The 25294-nt window shown below is 37.6% G+C and overlaps 2 protein-coding genes across 3 annotated transcripts in view; one reads left to right on the forward strand and one right to left on the reverse strand.

Annotated features, from left to right (window-relative positions):
* METTL15 (methyltransferase 15, mitochondrial 12S rRNA N4-cytidine) overlaps positions 1 to 9644 on the reverse strand; it is a 101590-nt gene extending 91946 nt beyond the window's left edge. The window contains exons 1-2 of the mRNA XM_065683358.1: positions 9587 to 9644; positions 7151 to 7430 (exon numbers count right to left, since the gene is read on the reverse strand). Of these exons, the coding sequence (XP_065539430.1) occupies positions 7151 to 7414 (264 nt within the window). The 5' untranslated portion in view covers positions 7415 to 7430; positions 9587 to 9644. The remainder of the gene's footprint in view (positions 1 to 7150; positions 7431 to 9586) is intronic.
* Positions 9642 to 25294, forward strand: part of KIF18A (kinesin family member 18A) — a 37469-nt gene continuing 21816 nt past the window's right edge. The window contains exons 1-9 of one of the 2 annotated variants that reach the window (XM_065683356.1): positions 9642 to 9711; positions 10764 to 11155; positions 11817 to 11974; positions 12893 to 12997; positions 13982 to 14092; positions 19336 to 19533; positions 20539 to 20715; positions 21560 to 21637; positions 21944 to 22053. In XM_065683356.1, coding sequence (XP_065539428.1) covers positions 10828 to 11155; positions 11817 to 11974; positions 12893 to 12997; positions 13982 to 14092; positions 19336 to 19533; positions 20539 to 20715; positions 21560 to 21637; positions 21944 to 22053 — 1265 coding nt within the window. In that variant the 5' untranslated portion in view covers positions 9642 to 9711; positions 10764 to 10827. The remainder of the gene's footprint in view (positions 9712 to 10763; positions 11156 to 11816; positions 11975 to 12892; positions 12998 to 13981; positions 14093 to 19335; positions 19534 to 20538; positions 20716 to 21559; positions 21638 to 21943; positions 22054 to 25294) is intronic. The other variant, XM_065683357.1, reaches the window with a different exon arrangement.

Genomic DNA, 25294 nt, shown 5'->3' on the forward strand with positions numbered 1-25294 from the left:
AATATTTATGGTTAGCCAACCCCAAAAAAGCCATGTACATGTTTTTGATAAGTCTTGGCTGCCAGGTGTCTACAGCAATTTGACATTAGATAATACAACTTTCTGTAAAGTGGGAGCCTGGAACAATATTAGCTCATTTCAGTGTTTAAAACTGAAACTATTATTACAACAGTATTTTTCCAAGCTGCTGAGTATCAACACACACCACTGGAATGAAGATGTGCTCAGAAACTCTGGGAAGAAGTAAAAAACATTAAAATAAAATCAGACCACACATTTGGATGATTTTAGATACCTGTTAATTTTAAACACCAAATTTTGTAGTTTAACCTTTTAATTATCTTTATGCAGAACAAACCTGTGCAAAGCTACTCACTACATGATTATCTTAAACTAAAAGACAAGAAAGTAAGAAAAAACCCTGCAGATATTTCCCATATTCCAACTGTGATCTTAAACTCCCAGTAATATTTTGTGTGGCAGAAAAAGTCTGTATTCCTGTTTGCAAACTTGAATTCAAATATTTAATAAGAAAGCTTAGCCAAAAGGCTGACTAAATAAGACACACAGTACTAGATGGGGAGGAAATGAGTAGCTACATATATTAATTATCACCCTTTCTGCAATCACAGGCTCACTCAAGTTAAAATTTAAAGGGCTTAGATTACTTTCTGGTGATTTTATTAGTTTTCCCCAAGAGGTGCAAAGACTAATGCTGTCACAACAGAAAAGAAGAGCATATACAGCGTCATTACAAGCTGAGTCACCCAAAAGCACTGAATCTTGCTTTATTATAACACAGCATCTTAAATAGTCTCCTGAAGCACTATCATTTGTTATGCGATAGAGTGGTAACAGCGAGCTAACCCAGTATTACAATAAAATGAAATCTGGCGCATCTGTGGAGCTGCTCTCAGTAGGCAGACCAAGTCCCTTGCTGATCTCTTTGAAGAGAGCAGCTGCAGGCTTCCCTTCCTTTACTGCAATCAAGAAAGATGCAGAACAAACTTGGTGAGAGCCATCTTGTTGCTGATGGTAACATTTAGCTATGCCTGCTGAAAGCCCTGCTGCAGGTGGGAAGAAGAGGTGGCTGGGCGCATGTCCAAGAATTACAACTGAAAAGATTCTTCCCTGCGCAGCTGCAGCCAGCAACTTAATCTTCCTACTTGCACAATTTTTTTAGTTACTTTCTCTCTAAAGAACAAAATCTTGGAAGTATTAAAGAAGTAAAATTGGAACGGAATTCTTCACCATATTCGTATCTTACCACCATTCAGATCCAATATGTCACAGTTTTCATTTCCTGATATCACAATCTAATCACACAGCAGTACCAGGTTCAAAACAGAAAACAATTGTGCAGTACTTTCAAACATATAGTGGATATTTCACTTCATCTGTTATTAAAGAATTTGCAATCCCCGTATTTTTGGGGAACTCCCTACAGAAGACAGCAAAGCAAGAGACTTCTGACAATTAAACAGCATGAGTGGACTTGAGAAACCTAAGGTAGTGGAAGGTGTCCCTGCCCCATAGCAAGGGAGTTGAAACTAAATGAGTTTTAAGGTCCCTTTCAAACCAAACCGTTCTGTGATTCTATGACCTTCTCCATCCCCTGAACTGACATTCATGAAAACCATCTCCTGTCTTGTTTTTTTTCCTGTCCCCTTCTCTTCTGTCTTGTGATGGAACTCACCCAGACACAGATACTGTAAAACTTGTATGACATTGGCTGGCATTACACTGTCAAATAATACTCCTCCTCCTTTGTTACTTTTGATGAAACATCACAGCAAAGAGCCATCGGTCATACATCAAGGAATTCACTCAAAGGGGTCTGGTTTTCCAAATCCCCATGGAGACACTACAATCATAAAACCAGGTAATATTACTTCACTTGACAACTTTAAATGATTACTTTAAATGATAACAGGTATTTGAGGGACTATTTTCTTCATATTAATAAAAACCTTTCTGAAAAAAATTTCCATTTTCATGCACTACCTTCGAATGCTAATTTCACCCCAAAAAATCCCTTTTGAAACATCATTTTAGCCAAATAGTTTAAACAATGCTCCCTATGATGAGATTCAATTTAACAAGTTTCCTATTACGCACTGCAGGAACTGAATACACTTTGCATACACATGCACGCTACGCACATTTCATTACAGATCTCCCTACATAGCAGATCTGAAATCTGGCTCATGCCTTTCCCAAATTCACAATGTATACAACCAGAAAACAAGGCAAGAGAAAAGTGACTGAAAGGCTACACAGGAACTACAGCATCAGCTGAAATAACTCTCAATACCTCCCCAGAAACACTGAAGTATCATGAATAAAAGTGTGCTCTGTAAATCCCAGATTATCCTCAGAATTTCTCTGTATTAATTTATTGCCTCTTGCACATTCCAGTATATTCTTTCTTCTAGTTTTACAGCAGCTTATCTTTATCAATCACCACATAAATCACTGTGCTGCTGCCACAGAAAAATTGACCATACAATTTGCATAGGGAAAGATATTTTCAGCATGCTTCCCACAAGAAAAAACCAAACACAGAGTTATCTCTACAACAAAGAATACTACATAAACCATTTGCTTTACGCCACCTACTCGAATTTTACAAGTCCAGTGGAAAACAGGCTAAAATGATAAAACTAATTACTATGTCCATGGAATGCTGTGTTTTTCCAAAGCAACTATTTCAGCATTTATCTCATGATGTAATCAATATTCCATGCCAACCCTAGCATTTCAGTTGCACCCTACAAAATACCTTGTACAACTTGGGAACTCAGTATTAATTTTTCCATGTCCTTTTTCAATTCCTGTTTATCTTGGACACCCTGCAGGGGTGTTCAACTTCAATTCTGATAGCCTTTAGTGTAAATGGGTTGTTCCAATTACAAATTATTTGCAGATGGCTTTGGAAGTACTACAATAAGTACACTGGTCACCAGCATAGCCACATAACTATTTATACACCGTGATACTTGGAAACCCTTCTCATGAAACAGAAGTCCACTCTGTGGGGTGCTACACAGAGAAAGGTTATTTTTGTCCGTAAGAGCTTACACTCAATGTAAAGCAGAAAAAGAAAAGGAATACTGACATACAGACATGGGTACAAAGAAACTAACACAACAATTTCAAAACAACAGACTTGGCTTTCACGCACCAGCAGTCTAGCTCACCTTCCTCTGAGTGTCCTCTAACATCCTGACATCTTGACTAACTAGCTCGTGGAATAGGAAGGAGACAATTATGCTTCAGATCAACAACATCCAACAGTGGCAACAGAATTTCAGGAGGTGAAAGGTTACTGTCTTCAAAATAATTACAGAGCTCAAGCAGCACTTCAGTAACAAAAGACAAGTATTTGACTGTCAGCAATGTCTTATGCTTCCTCTTGTTATTTTGGAAGGCCACGCTCATAGTTTCCATCGGCTGAAAAAGAATCATTTGACATTTGGATGCATGAAAATAGTAGCTGTCCTGAGAACTATGAAATATGTACCTGGAAAACTGGAAAGCTCACAACAAAGCTTGATGATTTTAAGAAATACATGTCTCTTTCTAGAAGATTATTTCCAAGACGAAGAGGATATCCCATTCAATGAAAGCTGGGTAGTAAAAATAATCTGAATAATTTTATAAAGAATCAAAGGCAATACTTCTGCAAGAAGTCCTAGCTAACTCAAAATTATGCCAGCCAAAATCTGGGGAAAATTAACTGCCTTATTTTTTTAGACACAAGTTCACATAATGAGATAAAAATATACAATATTAACTCTGTTTCTGATGAATCACTGTAAGACTGGAGAAAAGGGAATGGTTCCATTCTTTCTTTCTCACCTCAAGTTTGACCACCTACCATTTAATTTACAGGTATTAAAAAATGCTTCCAGAACTATCATAAACCATATAGTACTCCTAGAGCTTAATGCATCTCCATTTTAGTCTATTCTAGATTATATTTAAAGCAAAACCACAGATACATCAGATTATAGGCTTCCCCATACAATCTGAGTAGGATATAACATTTATCATAGAATCATAGAATCATTAGGGTTGGAAAGGAACTTAAGATCATCTAGTTCCAACCCGCCGCCTCGGGGAGGGATACCTCACACTAAGCCATGTTACCCAAGGCTCTGTCCAACCTGGCCTTGAACACCACCAGGTAGGTTTCTTCTGGTTCTATCTGGAATTTAAATATTACACCCAGAAGTGTCCTGTTAGTGCTTGAGCACTATCAAAATAATTTCCTAGAGCTCTGCAACCTGTAAGAACCTTTGTTATTAGACCCCCATGAGAATAATTAAAATCACAAAGTTTCATCCTCTCTCATTCATACTAGAAAACACAGTTAACAAAATTCTTTTTCATATGACTGTAGTCATATGAAGTGGAAGAGATCCACACCTCTAGTTAAAAAACAAGCGACTACCGCAAAGGAAAAAATAAGAAAAAGCAGGGTGAAAACTGGGAAAACATGCTTCTGGTTTCGCTAAGACATTCACTGTGAAAACATGCTTGGTTCTTTAAGAGAACAGAGAAAACTCAAGCTGCCCTGACAACCGCAAAAACACTGGTCAAGTACACATAAAGAACACTAGTGGACTGATAAGACTAAAGTGTTGTTTAGTCAATACAGTAAACCTAAAGAGGAAATTACTTGTGCATGGATTTATTGCAACAGACTTTCCATTGAGAAGTGAGGTACACTGGTAAAAAACAATTTGTACACATGCTTCAAAGACAGGACTTATACAGGGACTTTGTAGAAACAAGCTCTAAAGCAATTAAAGATAAGTGGAAATGCTATTGCTTAAACCCCTGACAAACAGATTCCATAAAGGAAAAGACAGTCAACAAGAATATTCATTAGGAGGGTATTAACATCTTCATCTCAGCTGTGTCTCATTCTTAACTAACATTTATTTTCTTAGGGCCCCCATAAGTAAAATGAAAACCCTATCGACTGACCAAAACCAAAGGGAGAATATTGTCCATCTAATTTGATTTTCTTTATATTGGTAATTCTTTGTCTTAAGACACAAAAAAGAGAAGCCCAAATCAGCTTTTTTACAACAAAGAATATAATCATGTTAAAACCAAGTAAAGGAAACCTTGGTGTGCATAGAAGAAAGCAGACAAACAAAATCCACGATCAGAATATTACCTTCCCTGCCCACAAAATAAAGTGCTCACAGACTTCCAAGTTATGACTATAACCTCAAAAATGTAAATCGATACGACAGTCCCTGTTGATATGCATTTTAACAGAAAGTGGTATCAGCACTGTCAGTGAGAAAGTCTTAACTTTTGTTCAAAACTTCACTTAATCAAACTTTATCAAACTCAGTTAACACCCTTTTTCAGACTACCTGTCTTCAAAACTTGAAGTTTCAGAAAGTGCTGCAAACAGACAAGTTACTCTGTCTTTAAAAAAAACATGGAAGTGCTGCTTCAGTTAAGCACAACAGGTTAGTGATAATATAAATGCTTCTGTTCAAGGTAACACACTTGTGCTGTCTTGTATGCATCATTAGTGGTTCACCACTACCTTAGGAATCTGTAAAACCATGTATACCAAGACCTGAAAAAACCTTACCCCAACAGTAAGCTATTTTACATTCATAAATACTTAAATTATCAAAAAGCCTTCAGGGACAACAACAGTCACTCTCCACAGTTTACAATCATGAATAGTTTCTTTTGGAAATTCTGTTGCCAAATAAGTTTGTGGTTTTTTATATCAACAAACAGTTTATTAAAAGAGTCAGCTTCTTAATTCTTATTTAAGCAGAAACTTACACAACTGCAAAAAAATAGCTTAAAATACAGCATCAGAACTTGTATGTTCATTTAACGTGTGAAAATTTCATCATAGTTGTAAGATTTGTGAACACAAAGGTCCTAGGATATTTCACTAGTTCAGGTATTTTCAGCAGTAGGACACACGCTAGACCAATGTCTATGTGTCAATATTTACACTATTCTGATTCATTTTCAAAACACTTAAAATGATACAGTCTTCCAAATGAAAGTTCTCACAAAGCAACACACAAGATCTGACCACAATTTTTTGCTCACTGAATGCAATTCAAACTTGATAGAACTCTTTGCCTCTGTTGGACAATGCTGGTTTTGAGTAAAAATAGACACATACTTTGAACTTTCTACTTCTTTATGGTTCATTTCAGTCTTTATAGTGAAACTATTTTTTGATAAGCCTAACAAGATTCTATGAAGTTAACATATAAAATGATAAAAATCACAGGAAAGCATCAGAAATGTGGAAATTATTTAAGCATTTAAGTTGTGCAAGAAATCCTTTCTCTTTACTATTGTATTTAAGATACCCCAGATGAAAACTTTTTCACTGTGTATCATTTTTGCAAAGGCAATGTGTAACAGTATACTTACCTTATACCAGTAGAATGCAGATATATCAAAACTGCAGCATAGGGAGACCTGAGCTACCCCAGATACCAAAAGAAATTTACAGACAATACCATAGTGAAATAAGACAACTTGTAGTACTCCCACATTACTGATGCTAAACAGCTTCTGGTACCATACACAGGCATTTTCTAACTACTGCACCGCTACTGTGCACCATATTATGCAGTGCAAGCGGATGCTAAGGAAATGCAGTGCCTCAAACCCGGTAAAACCATGGAAGTAACTATCTCTGAACAAAGTATGATGACGATTATGATGATTTTAAAAACCTATATAGTTACTACCTCTTATACAAAAGAAAAGAGCACGTCACAAACTGATGACACCACACAACAGAACTCCCTGCTACTATTAGTAATTAACACAACCCTAGAAATACACAAGAGCAATCCAGAAAGACAAGCACAAAAGCAAGAGATTATTCAAATACTTACTACAGCTTTAATAAATACTGCTTATTTGGGGATTCAGAAATACAGATACCAGATTTCTATTATTATGAATACAAAAACTTGATTTGAATTGCAAAAAAAAATTAGAACCTTTAAAACATGCAACTGATTCTTAAAGAGCACCTCTTCATTCCTCTAAACAGAAGTTATGCCTACACTGCACTAATTTTTCTGCTGGACTGCTACTGCATCACAAATGTTAAGCTAATCATTTAACTCACCTGGCCTGGCTGGGGGGATAAACAATTAACAACCTCCTCCAGCATCACTGGTATGTGCAATCTTCCATGATCATTGTTTTCCATAACTCGAGGCAACTCTTCAGTTTCACATTTCTGGATGGTTTGTTCCTTTAGCTCACAGTCTGACAGCTTTTTTGCTGAAGAATGGATCCTCCTGGCCAAAACAGCCTCATATATCGAAGTCAGCTTTAAGCTGCGCAAAACCAAAGATTTGTAAACTTGGCACAGATGCTGAGATAACATTTTGGAGTTGATCAACCTAGAAAAACAGTAGATGTCAGGAATTACTCTGAAAGAGATACTTAAAATGGTAGGTTTGTTTAAAAAACAAAGTGGAAATGCTGTAAGTAAAGCATTACACAATCTTAAATGGGCTGTTCTAAACGAGAATGTCTTACTTTTAATTTTTTCATAATTTTCTATGTTATTCTATCAATCAATCATATTCAAGAAACAATGGTTTTCCTTTCATAAGAAACGCCTTCTTTTCGTTTACACTGGCAGGACTCTACCAGTGTCCCAGAGACTTTAACATTAAATGACTAACAGCATCTGAGCAAACCAGAATAGTAACCTCACTTTCAGGTTGCACCCCTCCATTTTGCCAAAACAAGACATTTGCTCTGAGTAGTAGCACTCTGGTTGCCAAGGTCTCTGTATTTCTAGTAACAATGGGAATGAATAAATCAAATACTACAACCAGATTTAAAACTGTGCTGTAATTTAGTGTTACACATATAATAAATATGTGGTTTTGTTATCATAAAATGGTTTGGGTTGGAAAGGACCTTAAGATCATCTAGTTCCAACCTCCCTGCCACAGGCAGGGACACCTCACAGTAGACCATGTCACCCAAGGCTCTGTCCAACCTGACACTGAACACTGCCAGGGATGGAGCATTCACCGCTTCTCTGGGCAACCTGTGCCAGGGCCCCACCACCCTCACTGTAAAGAACTTCTTCCTTTTATCTAACCTGAACTTTCCCTGTTTAAGTTTGAACCCATTACCCCTTGTCTTACCGCTACAACCCCTGTATTACACCTCAATATTTTAAACAAAGCCAGAGCTAAGAATGCTCCAGAGTAAAACTAACTCAAATAATACTCAAAACCCTGGGAAAACTCAAGTGTTTAGCTACAGTTTGTCTAACTATACAGAGAACTCCAGATTTTTTTTCCACTCTGTCTAAACCACCCCAGAACCAAGCCAGTAACCAATTAGTAGAAGGCTGCATAATTCAATTTCCGTTTAAAAAAAAAAAAAAAAGAAAAGAAAGTTTAACATGGGTGATAACATGGCTTTATTTATAAGATCTCTGGATTTCTTCATGGAGCTGAGACCTTCTGTAATACTGCATTGCATACCCTCTCCCACCAGACAGCAAACTTGCAAACTTTGACATAAAAGCATTTGAAAAAGTGACACCTTACACTTATACTACTAGCCAAACGGCTATGTTAACAGACAGTGCTTTGATTTACCAAACCAGAGGCTTCACGTTATTTTGCCTGTGTAAATAAGATCATGGAAAGTTATCTCACAATAATTTAAGTCCCAGCTTTTAGATTCAGAAGAAAATACTAAGGTGAAGAAAACACTGACCCTTCACCTTAAATATGAAAGCGTGTGTCACTCTACATAACCTCTCACAGACATAACACAGGTCCAAGGTTCTGCAAGGAACTGCAATACCTCCAAAGAAAATATGAGCAGAGTGACCACCAACAACCAGCCACCTCCCACTGCCCTACATCGCTGGTAGGAGCACCTGTGAAGTAGTGTTAACACGAGGGGGACACTGCTTTCAACCAACCTGTCTACACAACCGAGAGATTCGTTTCTCCTTACAAGTGAGGAAAACCGCATTACTTTCTTACAGCACTTTAAGTTACGTTCTTAAGGGGCATTCGGGCAGAGTTTGAAGCGGGACTTGCATCGAGCGTGACTGACAAAAACTGGACTCTGCAGGGATTCTTCCTCAGAGACAACTGAAGAACCGGCACTCCGCCCGCACCCCGACCAGTGCACGCCGGGTCCCCGGCACCACACGGCAGAAACAAGCCAGGACACAAAAGGGACTTTGTGCACGGCACACAAACCGCCCGCCCTACGAGACCTAGAAAAACCCCCTCAGAGCGGGCTGGGCTGCTGCCCCTCCACAGCGCTCGCCGCAGCCCCCTCCGCTCCTCACAGAGTTCTCGCCCTCCCTCAAGGCTCAAAAAAGCAGGAAACTGAGCAACTTCCACTTCGCCTTCACGCCAGCAGAGCCAACAGCAACCACCCGCAGCCCCTACGGATAAAGCGCTAAGCCCCAGGGCCCGCACACCCACGATGAAGCATTACAGAACTGCCAGCCCCAGAGAACAACACCACAAACACCCAAACCCCAACACTGACCCGCCAGCGCGCTTACCATCGACGCCGTCGCGCTGCTATCGTCACGAGAGCGACTGCCAATGAGGAGGCGGAAGGGGCGGGGCGCCTGTGTTTGAATTCGGCGGGAGCCGAGAGCGGCGGTTGCTGCGCTGCGGGGTTGAGGTGAGTGGTGGCCCAGGCGGGGGTCGAGGCTATTCACTCTGCCTTTTGGCTGAGATGTGGGGTTGATCTTGTTGTGGCGCGGTCCAGGGGAGGGCTGTTTGCAGTAGACCAAGAGCGTCTGGCGGGGATGTGTCGCGCTTGCCTGTTCCTGGGCGTTCTGTCTGGTTTATCTTTGCTTTCTGGTGTTCTCCAGTTAACCCAGTGTTTGTGAGGTGACTCTTCCGAGAGAGGGGGCGGCTATGCCCTGAAGCTGCAAAAGCATTGCCAAGACTCTACTACAGAGCTTCTGTATGGTGTTAGGAGTGACAAACTTTTAGCTATCAGTTATGATGGCTCATTAAAAGGAAGCTCTCCTTCGACTTATGTGGAAAGTGGTTTTGTACTCTTTGTGAATTATGTTAACGTGAATCCCACTTTAACTGTCCCTTTAAACCCACTCCCAAAGCGATTAAACCAGTAGCCCTGAGAAAGTAAACAGGTAGTTACTGATTTTTATTAAAGGACAAAAAAAAAGGCAAAACAAAAAACCACACAACACTTCCTTTAGCGTATGGAAGCATGGTGGCATATCTGCAACCTTGCTCTCAAGTGAAGAAAAGGCGGTAGATGTTTTATGAGTTCAGATTGTTGAAATAAGCTTAAGAATTTGGACAGAGCCTTGGGTAGCATGGTTTAGTGCGAGGTGTCCCTGCCCATAGCAGAGAGGTTGGAGCTAGGTGATCTTAAGGTCCTTTCCAATCCTAACCTGAAATGCTAATTCATTTTCTTGAAGTGGTGCTGAATTGGGTCATCTTTTCAGGCCAGTTACAGTGCTTTCCAAAGGGCTAGTTAACAGAGGGAAGGGGGGATATAGCACAAGCACAAGATGCTAGTCCTACTTAAAAGCATGAACTGTTCAAAAGATTATATTTGAAATGTAAGGTCTTTAAAGCTTTGTTTTTTTGTTTGTTTGTTTTTTTCTTTTTTTTGGTGATGCTGTTTTGTGTTTTTTTTTTTTTTGGGGGGGGGTGTTTTTTGTTGTTTTTGTTTGTTTGTCTGTTTTTTTATTGCAGAAAAGATTCAGCTGCTTGATCTGAAAGAGTCCTGGAAGCAAAGAAGAGGGACTAAGGGGATGTTATGCCTGCTACTAAGGAAGAAGATGTCTGTAATCATGTCAAAGTGGTGGTCCGTGTCCGTCCAGAGTCTCAAAAGGAAAAAGACAGCAACTTTACCAAGGTGGTTCATGTTGTTGACCAGCATATATTGGTCTTTGATCCAAAGGAAGAAGAAGTTAGCTTTTTTCACGGAAAGAAAATGCCTCATAGGGATATTAATAAAAGACAAAAGAAAGACCTGAAATTTGTATTTGATGCTGTTTTTGCTGAAAGCTCAACCCAGTTGGAAGTTTTTGAGCACACTACCAAAAGCATGATCGATGGCTTCTTAAATGGATATAACTGTACAGGTAACTTTACTATTTATCATCTGCAGTTCAAAAACTTTACAGAATTCCTCCAAATTTCTACCATTGTGTCCGATGGCTGCAGGGGGTTAAGAGAGGCTGAGATGTAAATAATAGAAAGATTTTTGTTTTAATTTATGGATATGAGAGGCTGCCTTTTTTGCCTGTTCAAGCTCTATTTGGAAAATTACTTCATGTTAGGGCTGTAGTACACTTTAGAATTTTATTGGATATATGCATGCTTATGAAGGGAGCTCTCTGGAAAGAGTTACTCAACCAGAAGCAGCTGTGTCACTGCCTGCTTTCTTAATTCTCCTTAAGAGCTTGGTTCTTTTAACTGGCAAATGGAGTGTGGTGGGGAAATGAAATAACCTACCTGCAATAAGTTGACGACTTAGGATTGAGAGAGAAAGCAAAGTTTCATGGTAAATTGCCAGTGAATAAATTTTGAACTGAAAATTGAAAAGTCAATGCAATTTAATTTTTTTAAATATTTTTGTAATTATAGCTGTAAAAGGTAAAGCCTAAGTAAGAAATTTAATCAGTTTATGCAGATAGCTCTGCAGAATAACAGAGGTCTGGGGATGTCCATTTGGTTTGTGTTCCTGATTAGCTTACAGATACAAAGTGTGTCTCTTTCTTGTATTGTTCTGTGAAACTTCAGTGCTTGCATATGGTGCAACGGGAGCTGGAAAGACTCATACGATGCTGGGTTCCCCTGAAGATCCTGGTGTGATGTATTTAACCATGATGGCACTTTATAATTCCATGGACGAAATAAAAGAAGACAAAATATGCAATATTGCTGTCTCGTATTTAGAGGTGAGTTCTTGTATTTGGTATGTTGCTCTTAAGAAGGCATATTTTAAGGAGAAACGCTGGCTTTGCCTTTCTTCAGCCCTTTCCTGGACTTTACAAAATGTGTCCTCAATAGGAATTGAAGGTAAACAGTGCTCCACAAATTTGGTGTTATTCATGGGCACCTGTTGCTGGTTTACAGAAGGCTGTCCAAAAAGGACTGTCTCTTCTGATGTCTTTACTGAGCATTCTAATGACTTTTGTTTTGCTGATCAGTTACATCCCTCTGAACTTCTGTTGATGTGTAAAAGAAAAATCTTTTCAGGGTTGTATTTAACAATATAACTTAACAGTAAAATCCTGTAAGCCCTATGAGATCACACAACAAATTATCTAATCCCTTTTTGATGTTTTTCAAAGTTTTTCATTTATTCATCTGAGATACAGAGCAAATGCTTGAATTAGAGCTGATACATCAATTGTTACCTTCTAGCCCCCTCAAAGGCTTAATGGGAGAGAAGTTAGCATGGCAGATGGGGAGGGAGAGAAGGAAGAGGGAACAGTTTGCTTTGCCATGTGCTATTTCAAGTGCTTCCACAGACCAAGTAATAAAGTATTTAAGAAGTTTAACAGATTTATACAGGGATTAGGTTTCTGCAAAAGTTGGGGGGGGTTGTAAATTAATCTTTTTTCTTTTTTAATAAAGAACAATTATTTACTAGGAAAGAGTGGCTCCCACTTCAATGGTTAAAAAAAATCATGCCAATTCAATTAATTGAATATTTCAAGCTCAGTATAGGAGAGCTCTTTGGCAAAACTGCTAGAGAATGAATTTGTTATTTTGTCTTAAAGAAGTGCTAAAAAGACTGTGTTGATTTCTGGTTAAATTTAATCCTTTCAAGTATGGCAGGACAGTAAAAGATTTTCAATTCCCTTTCAAAGGTCTACAATGAACAGATCCGTGATCTGCTGGTGAACTCAGGACCTCTGCCTGTTTGTGAAGATACCCAGAAAGGGGTGGTAGTTCAAGGGCTAACGCTACATCAGGTATGTAAATAGGTGTTGAAGCTCAGGATGCTTCACAGCACATTTGAGAAAATGGATAGGATCCCATTGCTCTGTGGAAGTTGTGTCCAACTGAGTGATTTCTTAGTGGGCTTTTTTCCTGGCCATAACTGCCAATACCTTAGTAACTTACAAACATAAGTAACGATTCAAAAGCATTTTGTGGGGAAAAAAAGTGCTGATATTGAATACAGATAGATAAAAGTATTCATTGCTCATTATCAAATGAGTACCACTGGTTGGATGCTTACTTTCAAGATACGGGTTTTTTGCTAAAACATCTTTGCATTTGTTCAATAAATTTATGGCCTTCAGTGCCATTTTCAAGTGTTTGACACCCTTGCAGTGTCTTAGTGTTGGTTTTGTTTGTAAATAGCCTTGTTTGAGAAGTTTCTCATTAAATTGTCTTTCCAGGCCAGTGTAGCAATTCTTTGGCAAAGTCAGTGACAGAACCTGAAAATAACTCTGATGGACCTATTTTCCTGCAGCCTTTTAATGTGTGTTACATGCTATGTAGCTTCCAGCTTTTGTGTACAGAGAATAATGATTCAAGAGGAAACTGTTATTAGGTTGGCTCACTCTCTAAACACAGTCCTTCCCAAAACTTGTGTCTCCTAGGGAAAAATTGAGTATACTGTTGTTTAATGCATTAGTGCAATAAAAATTAAGTCAATCATTCTCAAGTAAGGCTTCTTATAACAATGGAGAACTTTAGCAGATTTGTTTAAATTCATCACTAAAGAAAAATCTCTGATTTTAAAGTGCTTGCTTTTCTCAATTAAATAGCAGTAAGGTACAAATGGTGAAGTACTTCAAATTTGAAACAGGAAATTGTTCTTAGTTTTAGATAACTAAAATTTCAAGTTCTTCTATTTTTCTGAAGGTGAATATTAATGTCTTTTAGATCAGTGTAGAATTTCCCACAGTTGACTAAAAGTGCATTTATCTTGTACTCTACCCATAAAGCCTAAATCAGCAGAGGAAATCCTTCAAATGCTGGATTATGGAAATAACAATAGAACACAGCACCCCACAGATGTAAATGCCTCCTCCTCCCGGTCCCATGCTGTCTTTCAGGTAAGATGAGACAGTAGATGTACAGTGGTCATTACTGGGAGTTGTAGCTTTCAATTAAAGCTGAATGCAATGGAAGCATTTTGGTGTTTTTTTTAAACTACCTGTTGAAACTTAGTTAGGGTTAGAGAGTAAAGTTTTCCAGTTCTTGTTCTTTTTGACTTATTCCTTGTAAATATGCAAAGATTCATAGTTACTTCACTGAATCAATCTATTCTAGTGTAAATATCTCTAGTCCCAATTGTTTGAACTAATATTACTTGTAAGAAATAGCTTTTCTGGAAAGCTGTAATCTTGAACTTTGAATGTACTTCCATATTGCAGTCTTATAAACTGAAAGTTGATGGGGTTTTGGTCTTAGTTTGAGGTTTTTTTAATGCTTTCTGGTTAATGAAACCATGAATGTTGTGTCCAGTTCTGGGCCCCTCAATTCAAGAAGGACAGGGAATTGCTTGAAGGAGTCCAGCGCAGAGCCACAAAGATGATTAAGGGAGTGGAACATCTCCCTTATGAGGAGAGGCTGAGGGAGCTGGGTCTCTTTAGCTTGGAGAAGAGGAGACTGAGGGGTGACCTCATCAATGTTTACAAATATGTAAAGGGTAGGTGTCAGGATGATGGAGCTAGGCTTTTTTCAGTGATATCCAGTGATAGGACAAGGGGCAATGGGTGTAAACTGGAGCATAGGAAGTTCCACGTTAACATCAGGAAGAACTTCTTTACTGTAAGAGTGACAGAGCACTGGAACAGGTTGCCCAGGGGGGTTGTGGAGTCTCCTACACTGGAGATATTCAAGGCCCGCCTGGACAAGTTCCTGTGTGATGTACTGTAGGTTACCCTGCTCTTGCAGGGGGGTTGGACTAGATGATCTTTTTAGGTCCCTTCCAACCCTTGGGATTCTGTGATTCTGTGTGTAATGCTTATTAGTTTCATTCCATTGCTCAGCATTTTTCTAGGAAAAATATTTTACAGACTGATGTTATATGTCTGACTATGAACTGAGAATCTCAAGTAGCACTTTCTCATTCCACTTACTTTGGAGAATGTTGATTTTTATCCTACAATAATTTCTTACTGTTCCTGTATGTACCAGATTTTAGAACAATTAAAGCAGTCTATGTTCTCTGAAAATATCTCCATACACATACTTGTGTCATCAAAGTGAAATGCTGATTTTTAGTTTCCATCTATAAGTTTTAAATCTGTTGTAGAAATATGCTAAAACTTAAGACTTCTCCAAAGATAACCACCACCTTATCCTTCTAACTCCTCTTACATGCAACCTGTGATGCTTTCCAAAAAAAATATTTTAAAAGCAGTTTTGTTAATTAAACTTCTTTTATTTCTGTTCCTAATGCATACTGCAAAGCACATTATCTTGAATGTTCCCATTCTGGGTTGCAAAATAGTAAAATAAGTTTGTATTCCTTAAATTACAGGTAAACTGTTTCACTGTTAGGCAGTTCTTAACTGTACCTGCAGACTTAGACAGCGCTTAATAACGATAGGCAAAAGTTTGTATTTTGATGTAGATGATGGCAGTGCTGTAAAGTTACCATGCCAGAGCTCTACTGTCAAGATTAATGAGAAGTGGTTAATAACAGGCAGTATATGTCTTAAATTGATCTCATGGTAGATACACCTACTTGTTAGCAAACATTATACATGCACCAAAAAAAACTATACTGACAAAATTACTATACCTATTATCTTACTACAATTTTGTTTGAATGTTTGACAAAATGAAATTAATCGTATTTATGCTTTTTAAAAAAAAATATCATTTGAAACTATTTCCAGCTTGCAGACAGGAAAATTAAACCAAATGTGAATGCTTGCAAGTGAAAAGATTGTTTTCTTTCTGGCAATATAAGTAAAAACATAATGAAAAGAAACATCCTTTTGTATTTACATATTGTAGGAACAGCAAATACATAATCTGTGTGTGTGTATATGAATATATTTGGGATGCAGCCTTGTTTGCCATGCACTGAATAAAAGTTGCTATGCTCAATGGTTTTGTAAATGCTTTTCATGTTCTAAAATAACAAGCTTTGGGTTTTTTATTTGTGTGCATATTGTATACACACTGTGAACTGGTGTGTTGCATGACAAGGTACTAATAGCAATCATTTGGTTATGATATACTATCACAGTAAGCATCTAACTTGAATGAGCAAGAAGGATATGCTTTTGTAGATCATAATATCAAGTCCTGAATGATTTTTCTCTGTTTTCATTGTTGTTGATAATAGAATTCTTAAGATTATTTAAGCTAATGTGAACAGTTGTGTCTTTGAGCTTGAGATGAGAGACAAAGTTATTTTTGGACTAATCTCGTCACGGTCTTTGTTTTTCTGTGCCCCTGTAACAGTAGTGGCCAGCAAAGTACCCTTGAGTGTGTAAAGTGCACTGGCTGTCTTTTAGGCGGTCTCCATACACAGGTGGAATCAGTTAAACGGCATGCTTGACTGAACTTGATTTCATGGACAAATATCTAATGTTTACAACTTGTTCATGAAGCAAAGGACCTTTCAATGTAAAGGACAGGCATTGACATGTCACAGTTAGAAGCATGTTTTGCTCTGTACTCAGCATTCAGTCTCAGTGCACAGTTCATTCACCAAAACAGTCAGACTGATTCTGTTGAAGGATACTAGAGTTGGCAAAACCTTTCTCTGGTGTGTTTTGCAGTATTCCTAATCCAGTTATTCCTGTCATGAGGTAATCCTGACTGTGTTCATCTTTTGAGATGGTCTAGCTGTCAGTCAAGATATTTAATTGCTTTTGCTTAAGTTGTATTTTCTGCCAAGTGCACAAAGTATTAGTAAAAGTAATGATTAGTTTTGTTAAACAATTGTATTTCGAATGTGTGCTTTGTACAAATATCTACTAATATGTTTTGTTCTCAGAGATAAACAAGTGCAGCCTTTGAATAATAGCACACTTCAGAGGGAATGGGTTTTAAGCCTTTTTCACAAAAGTGACTTTATGCTTGAGAGGAGGAGAGGATTAAACATTTATCTAGAAAAAATGTGTACATAAATGTTTAATAGAAATGCTGCATCTGCATGTGGCACTTGAAGGGAATATTACTGTTGCTAACTAGGTAGGTCCCTTGAATGCACTGGAAGCTTAACAGATGTTAATTAGTGTGTACTCATTTAAGCAAATTCACAACCATACACTTTTAAAGTGGGTTCTTAAATACTCCATCTACTTGATGCAGTTAGTGGTGGCATCTGTAAGAAGTAATTACAAACTAGTCAATTACTGCTAAAAATAACTATTTGTGTCAGTTTCTATTTCCACAAATTTGTGGCATTTAGCAAAACAGTCTTACCTGCTTATTATCTATTTTATTTCCTCTTCACTTCCACAGGTACAAGTTATGAGAAATACCTATTGCTGTCTTGATTCCTCTTCATTTTTAAGTTTTCTGTTATTTTCAGGGTTGCTCTTGTTTGTAGAGGTGTGTTCGTTTGTTTTATACTGGAGATGATTTTTGTTGTTCACTTTGTTGGAGCAGGATGTTTTCTGGGACTGACTCAAAATAGTAAAAGTCTTGTCCCAGGGCATTCTGAGCTGATTTTTGCCGTACTTGTACCATCTGTCTTAGGTTTGAAACATGTATCTAGGGCAGGCAATTACTGCATTTGAAAGTGGAATCCCAATTGCCACACTGTTTTATTGAAAATGTGTTGCTGATGGACAGAGAAGTAGGAAAGATCCTGCTTTGGGGCATCTCCTGTATATTTTGAATATTTATAAAAGATGTGTTGTACAGCATAGTTTGGCTGTCATTCCACTTTTCCCTACTTCGCCTAATGGTAGTTATTGGGTTCTGTAGAACATTACTCTAGCTGGAAATAGCTACTTTACCAAGGTAAGTACTGGGGAGTGGTGCATTTTTTTTGTGCGTGTGTGTGTTGTACTAAAAATAGAACCTACTTGTACTGTTTGATAGAGAAACACATCTATTTGATATAGGTATTTAGTGGCAAGTTATGAGAATTTTATTCACTCCCAATATTTGCAAATTTTTTGGATGTTATAAATTGCTGTGAATATTCCACTGCTCATGTGCAATGCTTAAAACCGCAGAACTAGTGAGACATTGTCTTTTATTTGTCATGTAAGGAAACTCTTTCCAATTCACTGTCTTAAAGTGTGTTCATTAAACTGTCAGTAACCATTAGCCTTGCAAATGGCAAAGCAGTCAATACAAAAGAAGGCGGAATTTCTAGAGAACCCTGAACAAGTAGAAGCCATCTAAGGATAACAGTAATTCTTACTGACTATGTTATCATGCTTTGCCTACTTGTTCATAAACGTGAGGAAAGAATATCTTCATTAGCAGAAGGAAGCAAAAGCATTTACTTTATATGTGTCCTGTACCATGAAAATTTCAGGAAAGAAGGGGTAAGGGGGAACAGCTTTCCAGAAGAGCCTGGATTAATATGTGTGTTCACAGCAGTAAATGTGTTGTTTCCTTATTAGTGGTAGTTACAGTTAAGTCTAAATCACTGAAAGTCCAGCCTTTTTCCTGGTCTGTCCCTATATGTGTATCTTTATGGCATACTCTTAAAGGTGCCTTGAAAAAATTAAGACCTTTTTCAGTTTGAAGTGAAAAAGTGTGTTATACATCTTGAGTGCTGAGGAATTGAGGGCTATTTTAGCTATGAAATTCATTTGAAACCCTCCAATCTTTGCCAGCCTGGTAAGCCCTGGCCTAGTTGCTTGCTTAATCCTCTGCAGCAAAAGAGAGGGGAGGGAAATAACCTGTTTTACGTAAGTGAAGGGGCTGGAGGGGGAAGCAATTACTTGCCACTGGCAGACTGATGTCCAGCCAGTCCTCAAGCAGTGGGTACTGTGGAAAAACCAAAAAAGCTAGAGCAAAAGCTAAACACTAGTGTGCTGCCAGCACTGTTGGGGTCACAAATATGAAAGTACTGTACAGGCTACTATGCTGAAAATGAACCAAATCCAGTGCAGCCACAACCTTTTTCCTAACCAATAGCTGAAGCTGGCAAGTTTAAGGGGTCAGTTTCAGAAACAGATTCACTATTTCCCATTAGGCCTAACTGCCTATTGGTGTTAGAGGTATACTGAAAGGTTTAACTTGGATTCTGAGAAGGATGCCAATATTTCTGAGAAGAGTTATTACACCATGAAATAAACTTATTACTTAGAGTAACAAGACTCATTAGCTGTTAGTTTTTAAATATGTTCTTTTTTTTTTTCTGTAGATTTATCTAAGGCAGCAAGATAAACCAGCCAGTATCAATCAAAATGTTCGCATCGCCAAAATGACTCTCATTGACCTGGCAGGATCTGAACGTGCCAGTGTGACAAATGCCAAGGGTTCCCGTTTTAGAGAAGGAGCTAATATTAACCGCTCCCTGCTAGCTCTGGGGAATGTCATTAATGCCTTGGCAGATCCAAAGGTATGTGCTTCTTTTCCATGCAGTCCTCACCTCCTAGTGTTCTGAAAATACTTTGAAAAATGGTAAACTTTCATTGACAGTTCACAGTCCCAATGGGAGAGTTCTCAAAAATAGTGTGCAGCCACCTAAGGATAGTTTCAAAGGTAAATGTACCTCCTTTTCTTAACCACATTTTTCAAAATCAAGCATGTGTAGAGAAGATTTCATGAGTGAATATATAGCGTTATTAAGGCAAAGGCTTTTCTGGAAGTTTATGCCATTTAATCTTAGGTGAGGAAGCTCTTATAAGAGAAAACACCTATCCAAACTTGGATAGGTATTGCATGCATCCATACACCCACACTCACAGCCTTCGCCCCCCCCCCATTCCATTCACAGTAGTGAATTAGTCTTGTCAACTAGCTCACTAACTCAAGGGAAGGAGTGGGGACAGTTGTGCAGGAGAAGGACAAAACCTCCTGAACTTTAGCCAGAGACAAGTCCATTGCCTTACAGCTACCCCTTTTTTGTTCTATCATCATCATCTTGTTGAAGTGGGAGGCAGAATTTGAAATCTGTACATGGACCAAAAGTGAGATTCTTGATGTTGACTTACTTGGTGCAGGATGGGGATAGTAGTTATCTAACTGGGGTACTGTGAGATGAAGATTCTGTATACATGATTGGAGGAAAAAAAAAAAGCAAAACAGCCTTCACAAACCCTACTTTGGGTTGCCTGGAAAGCTTGTGTTATCTCCATCCTTTAAAACAGTCACAACCTGAGCTGTCATAGACCTTGGCAGCTTACAGCAGGTAACCACATTTTGAGCAGAGGGATTGGACTAAATGGATCTTGAGAGGTCCTTCCCAACCTCCATTTTTCTGTGAACTGTAAGTGGTTTAATGTAGTCTGCCATTCCTGTTAGTTGCCCGCATCACAAAAATAGTTATGTATCTAGGCATCAGAAAGAAACCTGGCTAACACAGTTGACTAACCTAGAAATTGCATATCAACTTTCTTTCTAGAGTAAGAAACAGCACATTCCTTATCGAAACAGCAAGCTCACTCGCTTACTGAAAGATTCTCTTGGAGGAAACTGCCGAACAATAATGATAGCTGCCATTAGTCCATCATCTATGTTCTATGATGATACATATAACACTCTTAAGTATGCAAACAGAGCAAAGGATATCAAGTCTTCAGTGAGTATATTGGTATTTATTGATCTGTCAAAGTATAGCAAAACAGTGTTGAGTGTTGAGTGAGGGATTGTAATTACCTTCACTTCTGCCCTAAAAATTTTGTTCAGTTAGCTCGTGTTTCTTACGCTTAACTTACTCAGATAAGTGAGAAATGGAGGTACTAGTTCTGGCCTAAAAGCAGCATAGCTTTGTTAGTGGGATGATGCTGCCAGTTTGGAAGTTTTTGTGAGCATCAATTTTTGAAATAATTCTTAGCTGGTTAGAATTTGCACCCAGTTTTAGTTTCTTACTACTTTATCAGAGAACTATAAAGCATATTAAAGAAATGTCTAAGCAGTTGTGCAAGAGCCAGTCCAGGTTTGTTACAGGTAAAATTCAGCTACAGCCACAAAGCTCAATGAGATTATATTGATGCATGAAAAGCTACTGGAGTGACCTGTCATCCCCTCTCCATTTTTTCTATAATTCTTTGTAGTGTTTCCCCTAATTTTTTCCCATGTAATACGGGTTGACTGTAGTTTCCACATGTTGCAAATGTAAAGATAGTTTTTATAAGAAAAGGCAGAAGATAGACATAAAATAGTAAAATTAATCTGAACAAGTGCAAAATGTGCATGCACATATAATTTTTTTTTATTGTTCTGTTGAGGGAAATGGGCATCGGAGTGCAACAGGTGACTCCAGAAGTTGCTGGTCAGTTTTGTTGTGCAAGTCAGGATTTTATTCACCCCTTTCTTCATAGTACAGTACAAGTATAGTTATGTAGTACTTACAGACAATGTATTTATTATGCAGGAAAACATGAACGAGTCTTCTTAAATTCTAACTTGTTCCTTTCCTTTAGCAGTTGAAGAGCAATGTTGTTAGTTTGGACAGTCACATAAGCCAGTATGTTAAAATTTGCAATGAACAAAAGAAAGAGGTATGTTTAAAAAAACAAAAACAAACAAAAAAAAAACTTGTTAAAAGTGTGAAAGTTTAATTGTTACAATTTTGAATAAAAAACATGAATATGTATTTATGGGATTAAGCCTATATGTCAATATTGTCTTAATTCTGCATATTTCTGCATAATTCTGCCATATATCTGCAGGAGCAAGATATTTTGTCCTCTAAGAATATCACTTCCTGATATTTGTGAAGTTTTTCAAGACATAAGCTCAGAACAATAGGTTTAAAAAACGCATAACCATTATATTCCAACTAAAAGGTACCTTTTTTGGTTTAGATCCTAATGTTAAAAGAGAAACTAAGAGAATATGAAGAAAAGCAAGGAGGCATTCCTGGAAATCCTAATGCTGCAGTACTTTCAAATAACCAACAAGTGATAATACAAAGGTAAGTGAATCAGATAACAGTCTTGCTTCAAAATTGGGGTTTGCATAATTTGTAAAAGCATTGTAAAACAACTCTTTCTAATATAGGTTTCCTCATTTTTAGCATTGCTTTACTTAGGCTAGGTATGGCTTTGCATAACTTATCACTTCTTTACAGAACAGCTTGGTGGTGGATTTAAAACAAAGCAAATAATGTATACTTGAAATATCCTGATATTAACCTTCTAGGAAAATTCAGTAAAACACTGCAAGATAACTGTAATCCTCAAGAAGCTGACGTAACTCACTCTGACATCACAGTTGAGGTCAGTGATGAAGGGTCTTGTATCAATTAAATACTTTCTTATGAAGTATTTCCTAGATTGATTTTTTTTTTTTTAAGCTTATCAATAGCTTTGTTATTGTAATGAAGAAGTTTCATGTCAGATTGGGATATTTTTGTCTTAAGGCTACCGATATTATTCTGTATTAACATGCAGATGGAGTTCTACCACTAGTAACACAAAAGATGTTAGAAAAAGTGTTTTCATAGGAAGCTCTAGAGCTCTGTAGGGCTAAGAAGTTCTTTTCTACCACAAAAGCTGATGATTTTGGAGAAAAATTACAACCTTCTTTAATCATGGTTATATAAAGTACTGTTTTGCAATGTAGATTTTCAGAATAACATCAAATATAAATTTTATCAATTACTTACCCTATTTTGAGCCAAAAAATACAGTAAAGAACCCAAAGCAAACAAGCCAAACTACTAAATAGCCATGCAGCTGGTCTGTATATGTGGGTTGAGCCATAACCTAACAACAGAAATGGAATGATCAATGTAGCAAAAGTTGAGTTCTATGTAATACAGAAGTACAATGCATTTAAGAAAGGGGAAAATGAGTTGAACGTAATAGCAATAAAAGCTTCCTGATAGATCTGTCTATAGAACAGTCTTACTTAGGGGATAATAAGTCCATCTCGCAAGTGTTTTAAAACCAGGCACAGTCCTTTAATAACAGGAAAAAATCTTTTTCCTGATAGGAAGCTTATTTTCATGACACAAAAAATGTGAAAAAGTCTCACAATTAAGAGTAACTTACTATAGTTTTGAAGGTATTAATGAAGTGGTCAATCTAGACTTCTAAAACCAATGTAATATGTTTTGAGGAGAAGCACAGTATTATTTACAAGGCTCTTTATCAATAACTTTAGTAACATGTTACCAAATGGAACTTAATTTGAAATTCCAAAACTATAGCCTAAGTTCTGATGGTGGTGTTTCTCCTCACAGTCTACTTTAGTTTGAGTAATTGGGCAGACAACACATACAAGCAGCAGGAAAGAACATATGAATGCTAGCTTTCAGCAAAGCTACTTAACAGGTCTTTTTTGTGGGTGGGCAGAATGTAGTTTGCATAAATGATAGCTGCTGCTGCCAGATAGTATTTTGGTAATAAGTTTCCTGCTAGTCTTAAGAGAGGCAAGAACTTGAAGTTCTTCTTTCCGCAGAGTAGGTTTCTCACTTTCTATTGCTTTTATATTTCTTGATCTTTTTATTCTTGGTGATGTTCCTATCTTTTCTGATGTGACAGTCTCTCATGAGAGCACACAAAAAATAACAGATTAAGACATATGAGTTTGTTGCAGAAGTCAGTCTATTCCATAAGAAGGTTAGGTTTTTGAGTGAAAGTCTTTCTGGATCTGTCTCTGCATATTTCACCATGTATTTCTGAGAATTACTCACCTAGGTTTATTCAGTTAACTTCTTATTGGCCGTTTGAATGTGGTATTTTTTAACCTGAAAAACTTTGGTAAAATCTCATTCAAAGCAAAATTCTATCTGAGCTTCATTTTACTGGCTTTCCAGAGGTTTCAATAAACCTCTCATTTGGGTTTACTTTTATTTAATTTTCAAAAGAAGTGTAGACTTCCAAGCCATATTGAGAGTTCTGACAGTTTTCCTGCATATTTTTGCACTGCAAGTCTTTAAGGTTAATTTAATTTCTTGTAATTTGCCCTTTATTTAATTCTGTATGTGGGAAAAGTAGTCAAAGGCAAGGTCTCTAAAATGCCTTTTCAAAATGCTGGACACATTCCATGCCAAGATTTCTTGGTCAGAGAATGTTAAGGTGTTAATGTTCTGGAATATCCTTAGACACACAGCTAAGCTTATCTAAATCCCTCTAGATACAGGCAATAAAGTGGATGTTTCATTGTGTTTTTCCTCACGAGGATCCTGTCAGGTTCATCCTACTGATGGTATGGGTGATGAGTTGATTTCCCCCATGTTTATTTAAAGGTTTTGAAGATATTCTGCTGTCCTTTCCCTTCTATTTGGGACAGGGTAGAGAGCTTTATTCAGAGTCTTATGTTTCAGTCCAACTACCTGTTGTTTCTGCTTTACTTTTATGTGGAAGAGACTTGCTGATTACACCACTTGCTTCTTCAAAACCATAGGTTATTCCTGCTCCCTCTGTCTAAAGCTTGGTCATACACTGTCTGCAAATCTGTTGAGTCTTGAGCTTGTTGAGGTAGAAGTGGACACTGGAACTACCACTGACAGGTCCACAAGCTCTTTGAGACTAGGTAGCACAGAGTTCATAGCCTGGATATGCCTACAGGATCACTGTCATTTTTAAGTGAAGAAGAGAGGGTGGAGATAAGAATAGAAGTGTGCTTACTCAAGGAATGAATCCAGTTCAAGGCAAGAGCTTTGCAAAGGCTTCTTGTTGCTAAATTTGGGACACTGATCATTATATGTACACAGAGTTGATTTACCTGTAATGGTTCCTCACAGTGACTGTACACAGAATCTGCAGCCTTTCTTACATTATGCCCAGGGTTTTACTGTGAAGTTAATTGAGAGAGAGGATTCACCTTCATTCCATACTACTGTGTTTCCCAGACAGCTGGGAGGAACCATGTTTCTATGGATACTATAGTAGTACAGACTGCATAGATAGTAACAGTGTAGGGTAAGAACTCTGATATTCTGCAGCTGACTATGTTATACCTTAAAGAAATATAATGTCTAAATTCTGTGTGGGCTTTAGTACATCATTTACCTAGATATGTGGACACTTAACTAAAACCCTAAAACTGTAGAATTTCTAAAACTGTATGTAAGAATTCATGTGTTAATTCTGTCCATTTTTAAAATGACAGTAATAGAACACTAAAATGAAAGACTTGCCATTATTCAGACTTAGACTATGTAATGGAATTTACTTCTGAATGTGGTAAGTCAACTACATGGCAAG

This window comes from Lathamus discolor, chromosome 6 (genome assembly GCF_037157495.1).
Source record: "Lathamus discolor isolate bLatDis1 chromosome 6, bLatDis1.hap1, whole genome shotgun sequence".
Taxonomy (NCBI): domain Eukaryota; kingdom Metazoa; phylum Chordata; class Aves; order Psittaciformes; family Psittacidae; genus Lathamus; species Lathamus discolor.